Source organism: Armigeres subalbatus, chromosome 3 (assembly GCF_024139115.2).
Source record: "Armigeres subalbatus isolate Guangzhou_Male chromosome 3, GZ_Asu_2, whole genome shotgun sequence".
In the NCBI taxonomy this organism is placed as follows: Eukaryota; Metazoa; Arthropoda; class Insecta; order Diptera; family Culicidae; genus Armigeres; species Armigeres subalbatus.
The window spans coordinates 427,218,685-427,240,620 of NC_085141.1; the positions used below are offsets into that span (position 1 = coordinate 427,218,685).

General features: G+C 38.3%; 1 protein-coding gene across 3 annotated transcripts in view; it reads right to left on the bottom strand.

The window, feature by feature from the left end:
• Nucleotides 1–484: 484 nt before the first annotated feature.
• LOC134227458 (putative inorganic phosphate cotransporter) overlaps nt 485–21,936 on the bottom strand; it is a 90,907-nt gene continuing 69,455 nt past the window's right edge. For all 3 annotated transcript variants that reach the window (XM_062708974.1, XM_062708975.1, XM_062708973.1), the window contains 4 exons: nt 6,275–6,796; nt 5,832–6,208; nt 1,652–2,026; nt 485–1,548 (listed from right to left, as the gene is read on the bottom strand). In XM_062708974.1, the coding sequence (XP_062564958.1) occupies nt 1,300–1,548; nt 1,652–2,026; nt 5,832–6,208; nt 6,275–6,796 (1,523 nt within the window). In that variant the 3' untranslated portion in view covers nt 485–1,299. The remainder of the gene's footprint in view (nt 1,549–1,651; nt 2,027–5,831; nt 6,209–6,274; nt 6,797–21,936) is intronic.

Below are 21,936 nucleotides of genomic sequence, written 5' to 3' on the forward strand. Positions count from 1 at the left end.
AAAGCAAATATGTACATGACGGCTGTGCTTGTTCTGTTAATTTTGCATCTGCACGTTGAAATGGTTCGGTAGTTTTGTTTATAGGAATTGATGAAAGTCACTATGTCACCACTTTTTAACCATTTGGGAAAAATCCAATAGAGTGAGGAAGGCCCAACGTGGAATTTTTTTACGTATGTTGCTAAACAATATCCGGTTCATCTTAATGGCAGGGCTGAAAAAATGTTAGGATAAACTTATTTGCATATCTCCTCAAACAAAGTCACCTGTACGGCAGATATCGTGACTGATGCTTAGTGGGTTTAATTTTTATTTTTGTCCATTGTCACCATGCTTATGTTTGCACATAATGAGATTTATATACAGGATGGATTCGGCCGATAAGGAATGCTGCGACGGCAGGCTTGGGTGGCTGTGACATCTATTCACCGTCGGAGGAAGTACCGCACCGCGCTCCGGTGGGCATAAAAATACACTTCTGTCGTTCGGTTCACGCTGGCTTCATAGGTATCTCGACCAGTGTTTGTTTGATTATTATCATTTTTTATTATCATCTCGAAAAGAGAACGAATGACGACAGCTGGCTTTCGCGCTTTGCATTCGCTTTAATATGTACAAAGTAGAAAATATATGATGTATTGTTTCGCTTCTTTTTTCCTTTATAATATATTTGACTATACAGTAAATTGTATATACTTGCTAGAGCTTTTTTTCTGTAATAACAACAAAAATAATCAGTTTTCGATCTCATACTGTAAAGCATGACACAACCTTCGCTAGCTGGCACTTTGTGTGGAATTGACGGTCGACGATGATAGTTAATTCTGGTTTCAAAGGTTTTAAAATTGAATTGGTGCGGCCTAGTGCTTATAAAAATGTTCCTACCCTCCGGAAATGGAGGACAGTTGGCTTTTTGTATTCTCCTACTTCAAGTCTTGTGCTCGGTTGCCCAATTTCTGATCCGGGCGGACCCATCACTCACCAATCATCAATCGATATCGGGTAATCGTGTTAATAAACTTATCTAGTAAATCACTCGTTAATAAAGATAACATGTAACATGTACAAGAATATCAAAATAGAGTAACCTTTCTGGAGGTTAGTCTAGACTAAAGAATCAAATAAGGATAATAGGGGCTAGTGGATGATAGTGGTGAAGAGTCAGGAGAATTTCTGATCGTTGAGTCTAGGGTGAGTTACGGTATCGAAAACATTACTGTCTAGTGTCTTTCTTAAACCGAGAGAATTCCTATCCTACAACAGCCTTCATCAGCGAAACGAAACGTCCCGTAAGGAAAGTTACTGCCTCTGCTCGGCAACGTTGTTCGTCCGATACGTCGCCGCCGTGCCGTTCGTGCCGTTGACAAGATTGCTGTGGCCGTTCTCGTAAGCCGGAGCTTCGATGGAGGCCTGCTTCTCAGGTTCGTCATTGTCCGGATTGTCCCACGGTTGCCGCTGGCCGGACGCGAAGATGTTGTAGAAGGTTGCGGTGAAGAGGTACACGCAGGCGGCAATCACAAACACGATTCGCCACTGTGCGATTGTAGGCTGATTGGAGAAGATGAGAACAGATGGTCTCGGTTACAACAACATTGCGGATGGAACCGATTTGCTCGGTCATTATTCTATTTGGTTCGAGTGTCGGACTTACCTTGCCTTCGATGATGTTACCAGCTGCAATCGGCGCTAATAGGCCAGCTAAATTAGCGGAGCAGTTGGTGAAAGCCATCAGGATGCCGGCGTAGCGCGGAGTGAGGTCCAGATGATTGATCTTGAAACCGGCGTAGATACCGCCGTTGAAGCCGACACCGATGGTCAGGATGGCCACCGTCAGGGCCCGGTTGCACCCGGTGTAGGAAGCGATGATGAGCGCAATCGCCGGGCCGTACTGACCGATGCTGTTCGAGATCTTACGGGTGATGGTGTGCGTGAAGCGGCCCGAAACCAACATCCAATCGGCCACCCAGCCAACGATGATCGAGAAGATCCACATCGCCAGATAGGGAAGGGCGGAGAGGGTTCCGTTCTGGAAGCAGAAGCGGGATTGTTGTTAGACTTTTGCGCATAAACTTTGATACGGATCGATCTTTAAAGCTACCTCCCATAAAATAAAAATGGATACGAAATTTCAATTTTCTGATTTTGTTACGATTGTAATCTTGACTCGAATATGTTTGAATTTCAAATTTAAATTACCCTTATTCTGATTTAAGATGCAAAATGTTGATTTAGTGCTCAAGATTTTGATTCACATCTATGCTATCTAATGAATTTAAACAGGCGAAGATCTACAGCGAATTCTTTCTTTCCCGATGTTAAACCATATCGAGCTAGAGAGGAAAGAGTGTATAACTAAACATCTAGTGAGGGAGAGTTTACTGTAGTCTAAAGCTGGCTCACAGCGATAGTCTTCGTTACTATTTTGCATAATTAAAAATTAAGAAAGTTGCTTGCAAAATTGGAATAATTCATTCAGGTGATAAAAAACCTAAAAACCTTTGCCTCATCCTTCCAACCATCCATCATTGAGTCAAGGCTTTCTTGATGAGTTTTTTTTTAAACGTCAGAATAGAGTGGACTGATTGAACATCTTGAAAAAAATCTGCTGTTGTGGATCAGATATTTCATGATGACGTATACGAGTGCCGTGAGAAACTTCAGAAGAAAAAATCCTCTAACAACCCCTACAATATTCGTAATTTTAGGAGAACCCAATTAATTACATTGGTGAATCTATAACAAAAGGTCGAAAGGACAAAACCTCGAAAGGGACAGAAAGTCGAAAGGACAGAAGGTCCAAAATAAAAAAAGATAAGAGAAGGTAAGGTAAGAAAGAACAAGAAAGAAGAAGGAAGAGGGAAAAAGGAAGAAAGAAGGGAAAAGAAAAAAAAGACGAGAGTAGGTAGATGGGACAAGGGAGAAGGAAGAAAAAAAGGAAGAAGACATAAAAAGGCAAAATCAAGAAGATGAAAATAAAAAGAAAGAAAAAAAGACGAAAAAAAGGAAAAGGCAAGAAAGAAGAAGGAAGAAAGGAAGAGAGAAAAACGAAGAACGAAGTAGGAAGAAGAAAAAAGAAGGCAGAAAAACGAAGGAAGAAAGATGAAGAAAACAGGAAGAAGGAAAACGAAAGAGAGAAGAAAAAGAAATAAAAAAAGAAGGACGAAGGAGAAAGATGGAGAATAGGGGGAAGTAAAAAGAAGGAAATAAGAAAAAAGGGAAGTTTAAAGAAAGAAGAAGGGAGCAGGAAGAAGGAAGTTAAAAGAAAGAAGAAGGAAGAAAAATGGAGGAATAAGAAAGAAAGAAAGAAGAAAAATGGTGAAAGAAGATAAAAAGAGAAGGGGAAAAAGAAAGCCTGAAGAAGAAAAAAGACAAAGGGAGAAGAAAGAAGTAAGAGGAAGAAGGATTAAGGAAGAAGGAAGAAGGAAAAGGAAGAAGGAAAAGGAAGAACGAAGTCAAAAGAAATAAGAAAGACGAATAAAGAAAAATGAATAAAGAATGTAGGAGAACAAAAAAAGAAAGAAGAAAGAAGTAAAAAAAAGCACTAAAAACATACGTCATCATTGCGTATGCCGTGAGAAACTGCAGGGGAAAAGTATGAAGTGACAGCAGTGGTAGTTGATAGATTGAAAAGAAAATTGGTTTCTCACTATAGAACTGTTAGAAAAAATCCGCCAGCAACCCATACATTATTCGTAATATTAGAAGTCCCCAATTAATTATATTGGCGAATCTATGACAAAATTTCGAAAGGGACAGAAGGTCGAAGAGACAAATGGTCAAAAAAGGTAAGAGATAGTAACGGAAGAAATAACAAGAAAGAAGAAGGAAGAAGGAAAAAGAAAGAAAAAAGAAAGAAGAAAAAAAGACGAGAGTAGGAAGATGGGACAAGGGAGAAGGGAGAAGGAAGAAAGAAAAAGGAAGAAGACAGAAAAAAGAGATGGTAGAAGGCAAAAGCAAGAAGATGAAAAGAAAAAGAAAGAAAAAAGACGAAAAAAGGAAAAAGCAAGAAAGAAGAAGGCAGAAACGAAGAACGAAGAAGGAAGAAGCAAAAAGAAGGATGAAGAAGGCGGAAAAACGAAGGAAAAAAGAAGAAGAAAACAGGAAGAAAGCAAAGGAAAGAAGGAAAAAAGGAAGGAGGAAGAAGAAAGATGGAGGAGGGAAGTAAAAAAAAGGAAATAAGAAGAAAGGAAGTTTAAAGAAAGAAAAAGGGAGCACGAAGAAGGAAGTTAAAAGAAAGAAGAAGGAAGAAGGATAAAAAAAATGAGGAATAAGGAAGAAATAAAGAAGAATAATGGTGAAAGAAGACAAAAATTGAAGGAGAAACAGAAAGCCGGAAGAAGAACAAAGACAAAGGGAGAAGAAAGAAGGAAGAAGGCATAAATAAGAAAAAAGAAGGGACAAAGTAAAAGGAAGAAGGATTAAGGAAGAAGTAAGAAGGAAGAAGGAGAAGGAAGAACGAAGTCAAAAGAAAGAAGAATAAAGAAAAATGAATAAAGAATGTAGGGGAACTAAAGAAGGAAGAAGAAAAAAGGAAAAAGAAAGCAGAAAAACAAAGACGATGGAAGAAAAAGAACTGCATAAAGAAGACCTTCACGATCCCTTTCGTCTTTTTGTCCCTTCCGTCCTTTTGACCCTTCCGTTGTTTTGTCCTTTCGACCTTTTGTTCCTTTGGAGTTTTTGTCCTTTTCGACCATTTTCTCCCTTGCCCTTCGACCTTTTGCCCCTAACCCTACATTAGTAACCATAATTCTTGGGCTCGATGCGTTTGTGGCGTCTTTTCAACACTGTGTGAGCACGACGTAAAAAAGACGCAGGTGTGCTTCGGGAAAAAGCAGTAACGCAGCTCCACCGCTCCGATGTCCACATGCGTCTTTTTAACGCCGTATCTACCCTGCGTGCACACGGAATTGAAAACAGGCTTCGTGGGCATTGTGCCTTAACGAACTTAAATCACCATAATGAGCAAATATTGATTCCAGCAAGAAATAAAATAAATACAGATATGCATTATGAAGCGTAATTACCAAAGGAATGAAGATATGTTGCTGGTGTATCCCAATCTACTGTACCCCACAAACCGACACGAGCAGTAAAGTGCGATAAGGTGTAAAGTGGTGCAAATAGGAAGATAAAATAATAAAAATAAAAAAAGAACTGCGTCCCGTTAATCGAATGATCGCAAAAATAGCGGGATTGTGATTTTAAAACGTTTGATAAATTGTTGACAGAAGGATTTATGAAAATTTTCAGTTTCATCAAATCGTCAATCCCCAATCCAAGGGAACTGGTCCCACTTCCATCTCACTGTACAAAATTCATCTAATTTTGAAAGAAAAAATTAATACTTTGAAAAAATCACCAAAAAAAGAAACGAATCAAACTGTTTTTCATTTTTTTCTTTTCGACAGGATGAGTATAGAAGTTATGACATGAAAAATGGGAACAGTTACCCTACATAATACCTAACAAGGATGACAATAATTAAGGAGGGAATCTTAATCATGTAATGTCTATGATGACTGCGAGGTATGAAAGCTTTACTCAGCCAATTGACGCTTTTGTTTCATCAGACGGGGCCGAATTAATTAATTAAAAGTACATTCAAGACTAAGAATTCAATTAATTTGACGCTAATTGTGTTAAATCATATGAAGGATGAAACCGGTCAAATCAAGTAAAGAATACCAAAAATAACAGCCTTGCTGATTTCCCTGTCTGAGCTAATCATAGCAAGCGGAAACAAATTTACCAATTCCAGACAATAGACTCGCCTACTGAACTTATTCCCCTGACGATCCACTCAATTAGTCCAATCAACAAAATCAACTTACCGCCTTGATCGAGAATCGCAGAACCTGCTTCATGTACGTGGGCAGCTCGGTCATCAGCGTCTCGTAGCCGTAGTTCTGTCCCAAATGTGCCAACAGAATCGCATAGAATGGCATCGACTTCGCGATGGATTTCCACGGAATGGGAGGAATGTTCACGCCGGCTTTGCCCCACAGCGACTGCTGGATGTACTTGCGTTCGTCGTCCTTGATCGTCGGGTGCGTGATCGGGTCCTCATGGCAGGTCCACAGGAAGGCAACGGACCACACCGTACCGATGATGCCGAACACGTAGAAGATCGACGGCCAGCCACCGTCGAAGCCGTGATCGGCCAGCAAACCGGACAGCGGCATCGAAATAACCGTTCCGAACTGGGCACCTTCAATTGGACAAATGGACAAAAAAATTAGCTTCGAAAATTCAATTCAATGCATATACGACTTACCCGAGTACACAATCGATCCAACTCGTGATCGCTCATTCGGTGGAATCCACTTGGCGAGCATGGCGTGCGTGCAGGGCACAATCGGTCCCTCACCCAAACCTTGGATGAAACGAACCACAATCAACCACGGGGCTCCACCCTCGCGAGCAGCGATTGGGACCAGGAAGGCAAACACCGAGTTGATCAACATTCCCCACCCGAGGAACCTCATCGCACCGTACCGCTTGGCCAACAGTCCGAACGGAATCTGCGTGATCACATATCCGTAGAAGAACGACGACAAAATGTAGCCCTGCAAGCTGGTCCCCCACAGGAACTCCCCCTCCTTGCTGCTGTCCGAGCTGTCCGAGTCACCGTAGTCCGTGTCCGGACATTCGTCGTCGAACACCTCGGCTTCGTGTTCGATCGCGGTTTGGTTCACCATGGCGACGATGGCCACCGACATGTTGGTTCGCATGACGTACGCGTTGGCCATTCCGAGGAACAGCATGAACACGACATAGTGCCGCGTGCCGAAGCGCCCTGTGCAAACGAAATGAAAAGTGGGAAACCGGGATTAGACGTCAGATGTCGAGACTGTTTACCACGGCGATCACGTTGCCTCCGTTCGGTTCGTTTGCATTTTACATTATTATAAATCCGATTAGAATACAATTAACGGGCGGCTGTGTGCGGCGGAGTAGAATCGTCGTGAGGTGTTGGTGCGCCGTGAAGATGATATCGGCGCGATAGGCAGCAACTGAGCATCTGTAGCGGTGTCGTAAATCGTGACCACGTCTACCGTTTGATCTAAATTTACGAGAAGGATGTTTGCGGCGCAAGTGAGCGGGCAAACCGATTCGACCCGACTCGGCAACGCAGTAAACAAATCGTTAAGTGAATCACAATTGCAGCGGAAGCTGGGATTAGGAGTGCTCGGCTGGAGTGCTCTCTGTATGTCATGGTCATCTAAATATTATGACCGATATGTACAGCGGGCAAGTTTATTCGAATCAGAAAATAGAATATGGTTGAATAAACATTTATGTGTTTCACCTTAACTGACGCTAACCTACCGCACATCGGCGAAGTAACGTTTACTGTGGTGAGTGTGAATTCTTGGGATAATTTATGAGTCTTTACTTTCAGTGATGCGCAAGATCTCGAGTGAAAATAACGCTGAAGATGGCACACTCCCAATCGTGGACAGCTGAATAACTGTGATATTTATTCGGAACAGCAGCGTTGGAAAATTAAATTATTCAATGAAGGTCACCTTCCTTTCTTGTCATTTTATTTCTAGGCATATTTATAGTAGGCATTGCGACAGCTCAATAATTCTCGTTTCAATTTGGTAATTTGCTTATAATTCGTTTAAGAAGTTATGTTTAAAATAAAACTGAAGAAAAACGTATAATATACACGCGCTTTTAGTGATTCAACAATTTTGTTTATCATAACACTTCCATAAGGCTTGCACCCTAATCATGCGAACAAATACTCAGCGACAGTACTTATTTACTTTCACGCCTCAGCTTTTAGTATACAACTATACTGCCGTAATCTGAGAAAGTGACGTAAACGCCAAATTACAACATACATGTTTTTCATTTTTCTGTTAAAGAGCTCGATGAGTACTACTCGTAACACCATTTTTAGAAAATGGCTCACACGTCACTTTTTCAGATTACGGCAGTATAGATGGAGCATTGCAATGTTAAACAAAGTTATAAAATAGCTGAGGAGCTTCAAGCTCGTCATGTTTTAAATTCAGCTTCTAAAAAGAACTAGGGAGCAAATGATTTTAGCTTGGTCACAGCACTGCTCTGCGTTGTCAATTGGCGATTCAATATTTGTAGCAACAAGCTTTAAAAAAAAATCAATCAGATCTGCCGTCTGCCGATATAAAATATTGCAACTGATTCACATCAGAGTAAAGAGTAAAGAATTATTGCGTGCATCACGCGCACGACTTATGACTCAAGACATATAATTCGAATTGTCACGACTAGCGACACGGTCCAGTTCTGTGACGGCCAGCCAATATTCCTGAAAAAGGCTTATTCACTAATTACGTAACTCCTTAAGGAAGTCTGACCTGAACCTCTGATTCTTCTAGATAGTCGAACCTCTCCTACCAATGTTCAGTTGTCGCGCCGGCTTTGTGTGCAGGATTGTTGAAGATTTCTTCCGAATCGGAACTTAGGATTCACGAACTTTCCGAAATTCCGGGATTTTTGGTCCCTTAATGTCCCGGGATGGAAACTCTAATACTTGATGACGAAGGAAATTGCATCAAAAATGATTACGCAGACTCTGACTTCGCTTTGTTGAATTCTTTTCTTGTGAACATTGATTGGAATAAGGAAGCTGCCGAACTGTTTGCAGATTACTTTAGAAGTGTGTTCACCAATGGATTGATGAAACCAGTTCAACGATGGAACTCTTTATAACCAATACTTTCTTCCGACATTAGTCTATCCATAGTTTACTCCGGATATTCGGTAATCACCAAAGGATTCATTTGCAACGGAAATACCCGACACTGATCAGTGATCACCTACCTTCTGTACATCAGAAGAATTTTGCAGATTCGCCGCGTAGAAAATGCCATCAATGACACCAATCCAATAATCTGGAAGTCGTTGCATTGTTACTAACTAATCGGGCTACTTCCATATTATGTGCTCTTGGCAAGGTAAGTATTCGAGAGGATGACCCATTTTAGATTTTCCACAGCTGCCACATCGATTATTGCTGACTGACTGACTGACAGTCAGATCCAAAAATTAAAGTTCCGAAAACTTTTCTCTTGGCAAGTGCTTTTGGCAAGGTAAGTATTCGAGAGGAATACCCATTTTAGACTGTACAGAGCTGCCGCATCGATCATTGCTGACATATTCATAAATTAAGCTTGATCTTGAGCTTGAGCTTGATTGACCGTTCGTAGTTGCTACTCCACTAGGACCAGATCAGCTGTTCTTGCCCAGGGAACCAACAGATGTTTGCTTGGGACTAGCACACATCTTCAATGTACAAGTACTGGTGATCTCATTTGTTAGGTCATACTTTTTCTTTTTTTTCTTTTTTTTTAATACCCTCCTCTGACCCCCATACCAAAGAGCTCACATTCTGAGCCCCCTGGTAATGGACACTTACTTACAAACAAATTAAAACGCGGGGTAGAAACTACTATCATGAATTAAGGTGAATCCCACACAGTTAAAAATTATGAAAATTACACGCCATGGAAATATTTAAACGCTTATTTTTGTGTTCAATAGCCTCTAATTTTACATCCAACTTTTTCTTGTATGCAATATTGAATAGAAGTTCCATAGTAACGACGACCTGTAATTTTAAAAAGTGATGGAAAAACGAGTCGAATCAAACGGAGCCTTTTTGTTACATCATATATGCTGTAACATTTTTATACTGTGCAGTGGAACTTAGCTCCTTTGAAGGGATTCCCGAAACAAATTCAAAAACTATATTACAACAGAGTGATAACGATGTGGCTTTATTTAATTATACATACTATTAAACTACAATTAACATAAGATGCAGGGAAAAACTAGCAAGTGCTAGAAAACCCGCATTCGCAAACGGTCGCCACGATTAGAAAAGAAATTCGTTTACATTCCTAATTACATACTGCTTCAACTTGTTTTTAAAAATGATGTTATTTGTTATTGATTTCAAATCTGTTGTGCCTTCCACGTCAATGTAGGGAAGGGGGAGGAAATGATGATGCAATCACTCGCCCCCACTGCAAGCCGAATATACCTCTGCACTTGCCACGAGTTCATGCGGAATTTGTTGGAAATTTTGGGTTAGGTTCGAGAGGCAGAGGTCCGTCTTGGTTAACGAGCTGCCAATGTGATAGATAGGAGAAGGCAACTGATGGAATTTCTAATTGGATCTAGGAAACGAGCTCTAGGGTAAAACGTCCTGTCGTTGTGGTATTCGCTAATGTTGCGGTAGTGTTAAAATAGTCCATTCTGGATATAGTAGCATTAAAAACAATTGTGGATACGCTAAAACTCATCAAATTAACGACTAGAGCAGCTTTTGTTTGACAAAATTCCGTTCAAAATTACGAAAAATCAACATTTGTTATTATAAATTTGAATGCTTTGAGCCTATTATTGCGATAGTGCTAAGGTCCTATTGTTGTGGTATCGATTTCCATAAGAATTGCATGCAATACCGCAACAATAGGACTGACCTTGGAAAAATGTCGCAACGATAGGCAACTGCGTCATATTATTGCGGTAGTTTGTTTTTATTGTGATAAAAACAAAACAACATAAGTTTTGCACAATTAACGAAATATTTACGAATCTATAGTTAACGAGCAACCTATTCGACTACTGCAATGTGAAAAAAGACAAACAGGTAATTTTTTAAGAATTTTTGATATCAATTTTGTTTTGACACGGTGCTTAACCCCTCCATAATAGGTCGTTTTACCCTATAGTTCATTTCCAATTCTAGCAGATTACTGTTAGAATACTCAAGTTGAAGGTATAGAAATAGTAATGGAAACGGTATGGAAGTCCATTTCCCAGAGACGCGACGCGACGTCCGCATGTGCAACCTGTGCACTGCACATGTGGCAATTTTATCCCCAACATTCAAACTTTCGATAGATTTCTTGTCTTTCTAATCCAAACATATATTTGAATTATGTGCATTTGATAGATGTGTCATGCAAATTTGACTATTAGATACATAAACGGAAAATATGAATGATTTTTTTATAGGCGGCATGTGATGTGAGGCAACCAAATGTTGCGATGGGGGCGCGTTATATTTTTCTTTGCGATACCGAACCGACCCTCCGACACCACATGTTGTATCAACACGGAACTTTCAGCCAAGAACGCTTTGTCATGCATCATACACGCATTATTTTGTATGTGTTGATCATCTGCTCTAACCGCAATCGGCGATGTATAGGTAGTCAAAGCGTTCCTCGCAGGCAGTGCACGCTTTGGTGCCTATCGAGAACCGCTTCAAACAGCGCCTGCGCGATACGGTGAAGAGAGAGCGATCGGAACAAAATCGAAAGAGAATAGTAAAGCGCGCTCATTTCTGCTCCCTCAAAGCGTTCCATGACGAAAGTTCCGCTTTGAATAAGCAACGCGAAGCAAAAGCGCTTTTGATATTTGATTGGGATGGCCCGTTTACATATCCACTAATCCTGGCGACAATGTACTGTCCGATAATACTAGCGCGACATTAGCTCAATTTAAACAGAAATTGTCATCTGCTAATAAGCGTTTGCAATAAAGACTATTTACGCTTATTATATTCAACATTGAAATATCCGACAATATTAACATAATGTAAACAGACATTTCATCTTCTGATGAAAATCTATATTGTCGCTGAATTAGCAAATATGAAACGGGCAACATTTTCAGAAAAGAAGAAATTTATTTCTGAAGGTTTTTTTTCTAGAAATCCAATATATTTAGTTGGCGAGGGGGGACGTCAAATGTCAATGGTCCAAACAAATTTATGAGCTAATGTCCATGCTGATGGACGGAAAACTGTTCGACATCTGCCCAGTCCAGATTATTGATCAAAGAAATAAATTGTAAATAGAATAATTATTAATTGAGAAGAGTTAAGGCTATGCACTTCATTGTTTTCTTTATTGTACAGACTTTATTCTTCTGATATGACATGCTATTACATGCTATTACATGCTAATTTATTATTACAAACTTTGCATATTGATATACACCCAGGTTTTTTTTTAACACGGTTTCGTTTTAGTCGTTTAAGACCTTCATCGTCAATGAAACAATGAGTTAATCCCACGAAAAAAATCACAAAAAATCAAAGAAAATTCAGGGGGTATTTCAAAAGCTGTAAAAGTTTAGGTTAACCGAGAGATTAATGAATTCCAACCGCGTAAAAAAACCTGGGTGTATTCAAATTTCCTTTTCTCTAAAACTTCGTCTCATTTACGAAATGACTCAAATATGACTCAAATTAGAATTGAAAGTCAGCTCAATAATTTCCGATATGTCTTATTTGCCACATTGGAAACGATTCTAGTAATTTTTAATTTTATGTATTATCACTTTTAAGCTTAGTTTAGTTTGAGTTAATTCAGAAAATAAGAAGTAGCTAAGAACCAGTTAGATGCAACAAAATAAGCTAACATATTGAGAAACGCGCTGAACAATGACTCGTTTATCATTTCTAGTCCATTTTATGTGTTTTTCTCGAATTATTAAAATAGTGCACAGGTTGAAGAATTGGTCACGCGACGCCTCTGCCATTTCCAGTTCTAGCGATTGCTAGAACATGAGAAATATAGAGAAAGATACAAAGTAGGAGAATGGAACGGACCTGGGATTGAACCCACGACCTCCTGCGTATGAGGCAGAAGCAGTAGCCATATGACTACCAAGCCCGCTTACAAATATTCATAAATTAAAGTTACGAAAAATTTTCAATGAAGAAACCTAAATATTTCAGGTAGAAATTAAAAAAAAATAAGTGGAAGTTTGAATTTTTTTTATGGTAAAGGCTAGAACATTTATAAATGGGGCACTTCTTTTAAGAGATAGTGGCGTTCCAAGTGGTCGGATATGCAAGTTTTTCACAGCGGTTTATAATAAGTAAACCGTTTTTTTTTCGGTCTATTTTTAGTTTGAAACTAACGTGGTTTTTAAAATATTCATCATGCAGGAAGAGAAAAGAAAAGAAGAATCATTCTGCACAGTCCTGCAAAATCTATCTGCGTCAAAAACTAAATTTTACCCTTCATTCAGGCCCATGATGGCCCATTTACGTTTTGGGTAAATTTAGCCAGCTGCCAATGTAGCAAGGAAGTGCCATAATGGCACAACAATAGTAGAGCCCGTTCATCCCAACAAATCTGAATCCATCAAATTATTCTCAGTTCCATCCAATAGAGAAATTTTGGGCGATAATTAAACAGAAACTGAAGACAGAAGCATCAGTTATCAGTAATATTCGTCAAATGAAGAATTGGCGGAAACAGCTAGCCAAAATCACGACTAAAGAAGGTGGGCGCTGGCTGCCAAGCGTCATCAACAGAAAAAGGCGAGTCTTTCTTCAAAATAACGATGCATGATTCAATTATTTATATAGAATAAAATCGAAATGAACGAAAAGTTTAAAAATTACACACATTTCAAAGTGCCCCATTTCTAAATGATCTGTTTTTTAATTTCAAAAAAACGTTAGTAAATTCCGAAGCATTTCCGTTGGAAACTTTGAAGAATTCCCGTTGAAATGACAAAGAAGTTTCAAGGGAAAGTTTTTCCTGTGGAAACATTCAAGAATTTTCGATAAAATATATACAAGTTGTCTGTGAAAAGACTTCATATGGAAGCTCTCAAATTGTATTCGCGCTCAATCTTTATAATTCCGCCAAGGATTTTTAAAAGTTTTCTCATATTATTGAATATACTGTAATTTTAATTAATCCTGACAAAACTTCCGGAAAAATGCTTGGAGTTAGTTTCGAAAGATTTTTGTAGAAATTCAGTAATTTCTTTGGAAACTCCAATAGGTATTTTTCGGGAGATTGCGCTGGAAAATCTTTCATAAATACATGTTTGAATTTCTTCGGAAATTCTTTTAGCAATTCCATAAAAAAAACTTTCAGGGTTCCTTTGGAAATATCCTAGAACATTCCTTCAGCAAATCCTTCAGAATATCTTTCAAAAATTCCCTCCATGAATAATTTTAAAATTACATCAGGAATTCCTTTTGACATTCCTCTGGAAGGGGCTTAGTAAATTCTTTTACTTCCAGTAACATCATACAATATCCCTCCTGTAATTTCTGCAGAAATTATTCCGAAAATTTTGTTGGAAGATTTTTTTCCAGAACTTTTCTTTAAATAATCCTAGAGGAATTTTCTGAAGAGAATTTCATAAAAAAATTAGACTTTCCTAAGCAAGGGTGTAACCAAGGGGGGGCAGGTGTGGCCGTCGCCCCCCTCCCCCCCTAAATAGTGGAAAGATTGAACGGGTACTGAAATGAATTCCCTCAAACATGTGCACATTACGATCCAATCATATACAGAAATAGATGGTTGAAATTCAAAAAAAATCCCAAAACTTATTAGGGCATCCAGGATCTATAATATATGAAAGTTCAAAACAACTCGAAACATTTCGCTCAAAATTCTCCTTGAAATCCTTCTAGAAGCTCCCTGGGGACTTCTAAATTCCTCCGGAAAGTTATCCACAAATTCCTCTGAAAATCGTTCGAAAATCCTTCTCATGTAATTGTAATTCCTCCTTATCTAGAAACCCCCCACTAATTTTTTTTAGGAAATTCACGAGGAAATTCCTTGAAGATATCTTTTCTTCTCTCCAAGATTTACTTCTAGATATTTCTTCGGCTATTCTCTCTTCAGGAAGAATCCGGCATTTCCTTCAGGCATGCATTCGAGAGTTCCGTCAAGAATACATACGGAATTTCTTCCCAAAATTCTACCAGAAGTTTCTTCAAAAATTTATGACGGAAATCCTCCGATTTAGCTCCATAATTTCACTTGTAAATCTATAAGAAATTCCTTCGGAAATTCTTCTAGGAACTTCTCCGGGCATTCCTCTCAGAACTCTTCCTTTAATTCCTCCAGGAAATTTTCCGGGAATACCTCCAAACATTCAATAGCGAAATCATCTAACATTCCAATCTGGAATTCTTTTCGCAATTACTTCAGAATATCCTTCAAGAAATGAAATCCTCTAGAAATATCTTCATGAATTTCTCCTGGAATTCGTCCAAGTATTTCCCCAGAAATTCTTACAGGTATTTTTTCGGGAGTTTCTTCAGGTACTTCTCCAGGAATTCCTTCAGGAATTTCTCCGGGAGATTTTCCGCGGAGGTGTACTAGAATTCCTTCCGGACTTCACTCGGAATTTACTCGGATATCTGCCAAGAGTTCTTTCAGAAATTTCTTCGGAACAATCCGCAGAGATTTTCTTCAGCAATTCATCTGGGAATACTTTCAGGATTTCATCTGGGAATTTCTGCATTAATTCCTCCTGGTATTTTTCTGGGAATTCCTTCAGATATTTTTTCGGAAATTTCTTTAGGAACTTCTCTAAGAATTATTTCAGGACTTCCATGTGGGAATTCCTCCGGAAGTGCTTGTGGGAGTTCCTCCGGGAGTTCTTCCAGGAGTTTTTCCAAGAAATTCTCCGGTAATACCTCCAGGAACTTTACAGGAAATTCCTGGACGATATTTGACAGGAATTTCACGGGAAATGGGATTTCGGAAGTTCCTTCAGAAATATTTTTCCTCTTCCTCTAGGGTATTCCACCGGATGTTCCTCTGAAGTTCCACCAGTAGTTCCTTCGGGAATTCAATCAGGATTTCTTCCAGGAATTCATTTAGCATTTCTTTAGGCATTTATCTACAAATCCCTCCAGAAGTTCCTCGGAGAATTTCTCTTGGATTTCTTACGGGAATTCTCCGAGGTTCTTTTAAGAATTCTTCCAGGAGTTCTTCCTGGAATTCTTACGGAAGTTCCTTTGGGAGTTCATCTCAGAATTCTTACGAGAGTTCCTCCAGGATTTCCTCCGGAAATTCTTCCTGTAGTTCTTCAGTAAATTCCTCCAAAAGTTCCACCGGCAGTTCCTCCGAGAATTCCTCTGATAATTTCTCTGGAAATTCCTATAGAAAATCCCTCGGGAGTTCCTCCGGAAATTACTCTGGGAGTTCCTCAGGGAGTTCCTTTTCAGAGAAACACCCGGAGGAACTGCCGGTGAAACTCCCGGAGGGATTCTCGTAGAAACTGCTGGTGGATCTCTCGAAGGAACTGCCGGAGGAGCTCCCGTAAGATCTCCCTTAAGAACTCCCGGAGGAATTTCAGGAGGAACTTCTAGAAGAATTCCTAGAGGACCTCCCGGATGAGCTCTCACAAACTATCGGAAGAACTTCGGGAGGAATTTCCTGCTTAATTTCTGAAGAAAGCCTAAATGATTTGCTGAAAAAAGCCTGAATAATTTCCTGGAATAGCTTCTGGTGGAACTTCCAGAGGAATTTCCTGAGAAACTCCTGATGAATTGCTGGTGGAATTCCTGAGGAACTCTCAAAGGAATTTTCTGGAAGAATTTCTGAAGAAACTCCCGGGAGAATTTTCAAACGAACCCCGGGGAAACTACCAGAAGCATCCTAGGAAACAAGAGAATTCATCTTATAGACAAATCTCGTCTAGCTGAAACCTTTGTTGGGGTTTGTAGCTGGACCATCATCATCATCAGACGACCTCCCGGAGAATTCCCTGAGGAGCACGCAGAGAAATTCTCGGAGGAGCTTCTGGTGGAAAATCTTTATAAATTCCTGAAGAAGCCTTAATAAATTCCAATTCTTCCGAAATTCCCGGAAGAATTTTCAGAGGAACTGCCGATAGAACTACCGGACTAATTCTCGAAGGAAATCCTAGAGAAATTCTTGGTGGAAATGCCGGTGGAACTCCTGGAAGAATTCCAGGAGGAATTTTCGGAGAAATCTTGAAGTTTCCACCGAAATTCTTTCAGAATTTCATTGCGAATTAATCTAGGAACTCCTCCGAAAATTCCATTGTTGATTTCATTTTCGGTATAATTTCTGTATAAATTTCCAGTGGAATTTCTGGAGAAATTCTTTGAAATTTTCACAAGAAATTATTCGAACAATTCACGGAAAATTTTATGGAATTTACACACGAAATTCGAAGATTTTTCGTGAAATTCTTAGGAATGTTTACTGGCAATTCTGCGATATTTCCACGGAATATTCTTATTCTTAAAAATTATGGGAAACAGCACGAAATTATTTGAATTATTGCAGGGAATTCTACAGAACTTATAAAGAAGTTTGTCAAGATTTTCTTGGAGTAGATAATGGTGGAATTTTCGGATCAATTCCCGGCAAAATGTATGGTAGAATTCCTGAAGACACTGCCGAAGAAGTTGCTGGAGGCATTCCTAAAGAATCCCTGATAGAATTTCGGATAGAATGCCAGGAGCAATTGTCGAAGGAATTACTGGAGAAAGCTTGCATATTGATTTTTCTGCCTATTTTAAAATAAATATTATTTCATAGAGGATTCAGATGTATGGTTCTAATTTTCTTAAACTTATGGAAGAATGCAGGATTTTTATAATAATTGTTATAGCCGATTTAATATTCTTTCTGAATACTAAGTTCGTTAATATTTTTCTCACTTTATTTAAAAATATCTGATGAGCAATAAATCACGCATTTTTAAATCCATTATTGTTTTAATCATTATTCTTTCGATTTGGTTTGGATTTGGTTTCATGTGTTTTTATAAAACTACTATAAAACTACGATTTAAAAGACCAAAAAAGTTGCCCCCCCCCCCTTCTCGAAATCCTGGCTACGCCCATGTTCCTAAGGATTTCCTAAAGAAATTTCTGAAGGATTTCTCCTAAATGAGTATCCGAGGCTATACTTAAAATAACTTCCGTGGGTATTCCTAAAAGAAGATATTGTTTAAAAAAAATCAAACTAATTCCAACAAGAATTCATGAAGAAATTTCCGAACGGAATTTCCTAAATCCTCAAGGAATTTCCAACATTCTTCATTTTTTCAAGAATTTCTTTGGAAGTTCCTCTAAAAATTCCTCCGGAAATTACTTCGTACATAAATCCAGAACTTTATTTTGGAAATTCCTCAAGATATTTCATCAAAAATTCAAATAAGGAATAATGAGAAATTTTCGAAAAATTATTCTCAATTATTCTCGAATTCTTCTAAGCTTTTCTTCAAAAGTTCTTTCAGAAAATCCTACGAAGATTGTCTTGTGAACTCTTTAGGAAATTGTTTTAGGGCAAATCCTTCCAACTTTGGGATTAGCGGCTTTTCAGTCTCACAAAAATCCTAGTCCCTTTGACGAAATTCTTTAAGAAACCTTTAGGAAATTTCATTTGGAAATTCCCTTTGGAAAATCCCAGAAATTCTTTAGTTTGATGCATTTACTAATTCGAAAATTCAAAGAAGATATTCTTCCCTCTTTCAAAAATTCTAATAGGAAAACCATAATCTTCAAGTAATATCTTCTGAAATCTCTTCGAAAACTCTATCGGAAATATTCTATAAAGATTCTTTGGAAAACTCCGTAACGAATTCTTTTAAGAATTTCATATTTTAGAAATTTATTTAGAAGTTATTTGGAAATTCTTTTAGGATTATTTTTTGGAAAATTAGTCTGATTTCCAACGCAAATTTTTTTCGGGAATATATACGGAAATAGTTCCAAAGTTCATTTAGTAGAATTCCTGCGGAAAATTCTTCATGATTTTATGAAAATGTTTTAAGGAATTCATTCCTTCGAACTTTTTTTTGCTTTAATATTTTTTTCAGGATTTTTTCAAACAAATTCTTTTAATGATATGGAAATGCTAATATCATCTTCCAAACTTAGACGTACATGTTCATGATAGAGTTAGAGGCGAAAGTATAGAATTGATAGTTCCGTTAGGATACGACAGGCATGAAGAATGTTTTTATAGAAGTCGATTTGAAAGCGAGCGGAGGGCAATATTTGTGATGGCACATATAACACGACCTTCCTTCTGCCAAGCTCCCGTATGCAGGGGGAGGGAAGCTTACTGTCAAGTATCTGAACAGGATAAGAAAAATTATTTCTCAATTAATTACCTCTAAAGCCCCTTTAATTTATTGATATCTCATAAGGTGGACGGATTTCGGTGCTGCATGGATTCCGGTCCCACACGGTACTCTTGGAGCAGTTGAGTTGAAGTCAAAAATGTGATAATTCAGGTCATGTTCAAAATCTGATGAATGTTTCAAGCAAAAAGTGCAATCATTTGAATGTGTTGAAGAGTTGAAGTGGAATAGTTATTATACGTAAGCCAAGCTCACTTATTAGTGCTATCCAATGAGCAGCTCGAAGTTGTTTCCGTCCTGCTCGTTCTTTTTTGTCAACAAATGAACATGAGAGGGATGGGAAAAACTTCGAGCTACTTCGAGCTGCTCATTGGACAGCACTATTGTATTTCACTCGTTGAAAATATCATGACAATCGGTTGACCGTTATATTTACTCGCGAGTAAAATATTGCCATACCTTTTGTCTTTGCTCTGTCTCATACTGTCTCATACAAGCACTATGGATAGCAGTGAGTGAGACATAAATCGAAATTAGCAAGTGGTGCTGTAAATATTTGTATCAAATACAAAATGTAAGTTATACATTGTAGTGCAATATATCGTTACACACGATTTTTTATTATCATTTTACAAGAGATTTCACAAATAGGCAAACAAAATTAGGACTAGTTAGTAATTAAAAGGAACACATTTTTTTAAATTCTGTGCTTCCTACTTGCAATTCTCTACAAAGGTCGGAAAATCCGAACCAATTAATCTTAAATAGTCTGCTTGAAAACCTGTGACAGAAGCCGTAAACTGAATAAAAAAACATGTGGGCTTCATGGCCGTGCGGATAGTGACGTCATTCGTCTAGGCGTATTTGCGCAGTGTGGGTTCGATACCCACGCTAGTCTTACTATTACTTTTCTTAAAACGGGTAATTCTTCACTGGTCCACTAGATGTTGTGTGAATGTCCTATCCGTTGTCTAATGCTAAGTGTTAAGCATTCAGTCGGCATGGTATTCCAGTGCAAGATATTGATAATGTTGTCTTATCTTTTACCTCTTATATCAATCATGTCCATACCTCATTTTTCTGTGAAATCATGATTTGTCATTAATGAGCTATTTTCGTCCGATCGGGTAAACAGTCTCCAGATTGTCCATCAACTTTGACAATATGACGGTTTGTACTAGATGTGGAAAATGTTTCATTACTACCTAAGGAACCACCTAGACAATCAATGTACCGGTGAGGAACCTCTCAGTCGGATGATTGTATCATCAATCCACCAACCGTCTATCGGGAGTAGAACATCATCCCCCTACTACGGTTTTCTTTGTAATCTCAGTAGTGGCTGTAAATGAGCAGGTATGAGATATCTTTCAAAGGATAAATAGGAAACTTTTTTTTAAATACGATGTTAAACAGATTCACTGACAGGAAATGAAACAAAAACGTTTGAAACTGAAGAATCGCAATTTGTTCCAGAAATTCACGAAATCCGCGATTGTTGTAACAGCCTTGCATTTTCGTTGGAAAATCTGAAAAAATGGTTGGAAACTCCAAACAGCTCCACTTGCAACATCTGAAGAATATCTGGTAGAAATATCGAGCAGTTTCCTGTGAAAATTTTGAAGATATGACAATGAAAACTCGAAAGAATTTCTGGGCGTAGCTCCAAACAACTATCAATGGATATATTTGACAAAAATTTCCGTGAAAACAAAAAAAAAGGTCGAATAAAATTCCGAATAATTTCCGGGAAAAATTTCGAAACTTTTTCGTTGGTAATTCAGAAAAATCTCTTATGGAAAACTGCCTTATAAATAATTAGGCGGTAATTCGAAAAACATGTTTAGCTAGAAGGTGGAAATATAGTTAAGTGTACTTATATTATAGTACTTCTGTAGTAAATTAAAAAAAATTTCATTCATTTACTCTTCGCTAAAAAATATCCGAAGGATATCAATCTCTCACATCAGAAGGTCTAAAAATGGCTTACTGTAGTCGGCACCTAATAAAAATTGGCAGTTGAATTAAAATTGGAATTCGATACGTTCCAAAAGGTGCGTTAACTTCCTTACGCCATTCTTTTCTAAATATCGATGGGAAGAATGAAGATGACTTGCACGAAGTATTCAGAGCGAGAGTCAAGCATCCTTTGATAACGGAGAGAGTTATAGAACTCAGTACCCAGTCGTTTTACAGTTTTACCGTTCTGCCGTAATCTGAAAAAAAAAGTGACGTAGGTATACGCCATTTTCGAAAAAAAAATAACGAGTGGTACTCATCAAACTCTTCAACAGAAAAATTGAAAACTTCTTCTTCTTCATCTTCTTCTGCTTTGGCTCTACATTCCAACCGGAACTTGATCTGCTTCTTCAACTTAGTATTCTATAAGCATTCCCTCAGTTATTTATTGAAATCTTTTCTATGCCCGCCATTGCATGAGTATTCTGGTGGTTCAAAAAATCGATTTTGCTCCACAACTCTCATTCGATTCTGTCTCATGTTCTGAGTGTTCTCCGAAAAATAGAGCTGATTGGGATAGTATGGAGAAATTAAATTTTCCATTGTACTGATTATAAGTAGGGGTGGTGGAAATTCGCGATTTCGCGGAAGCCGCGAAATCCGCGAAATTTGACGTAGCCGCGAAATTTAAACATTTTTGCGAAAAACCGCGAAATCAACCTTTCCCGTCAGTAATTTTATTCCAATCTATTTCTTAGTCGATTTCTTGACCTAATAAATACCAACTCGCTCGACAAACAACGATTTTTTTTACGTCTCGATTTTTTTTAAGTGCAAAGTCCGAAATTGGTCGAATGTTGAGCCAAAATTAAATTGAAAAACAATTTCGTTTTTCTTTCAAATTTTAAAAATAGTTAGAGACGTAAAAAATATGGATTCTTTGGGAAAGTTTATCCTAAATAAGAGAATTAATCGATTGCACCAATAAAATTGTTTGACGGGAAAAGTCAATTTGGCCGAATCGTCGAATAAGATGAAGCATTACTTCTCGACACCTACCTCGCGATTCTGCCAACC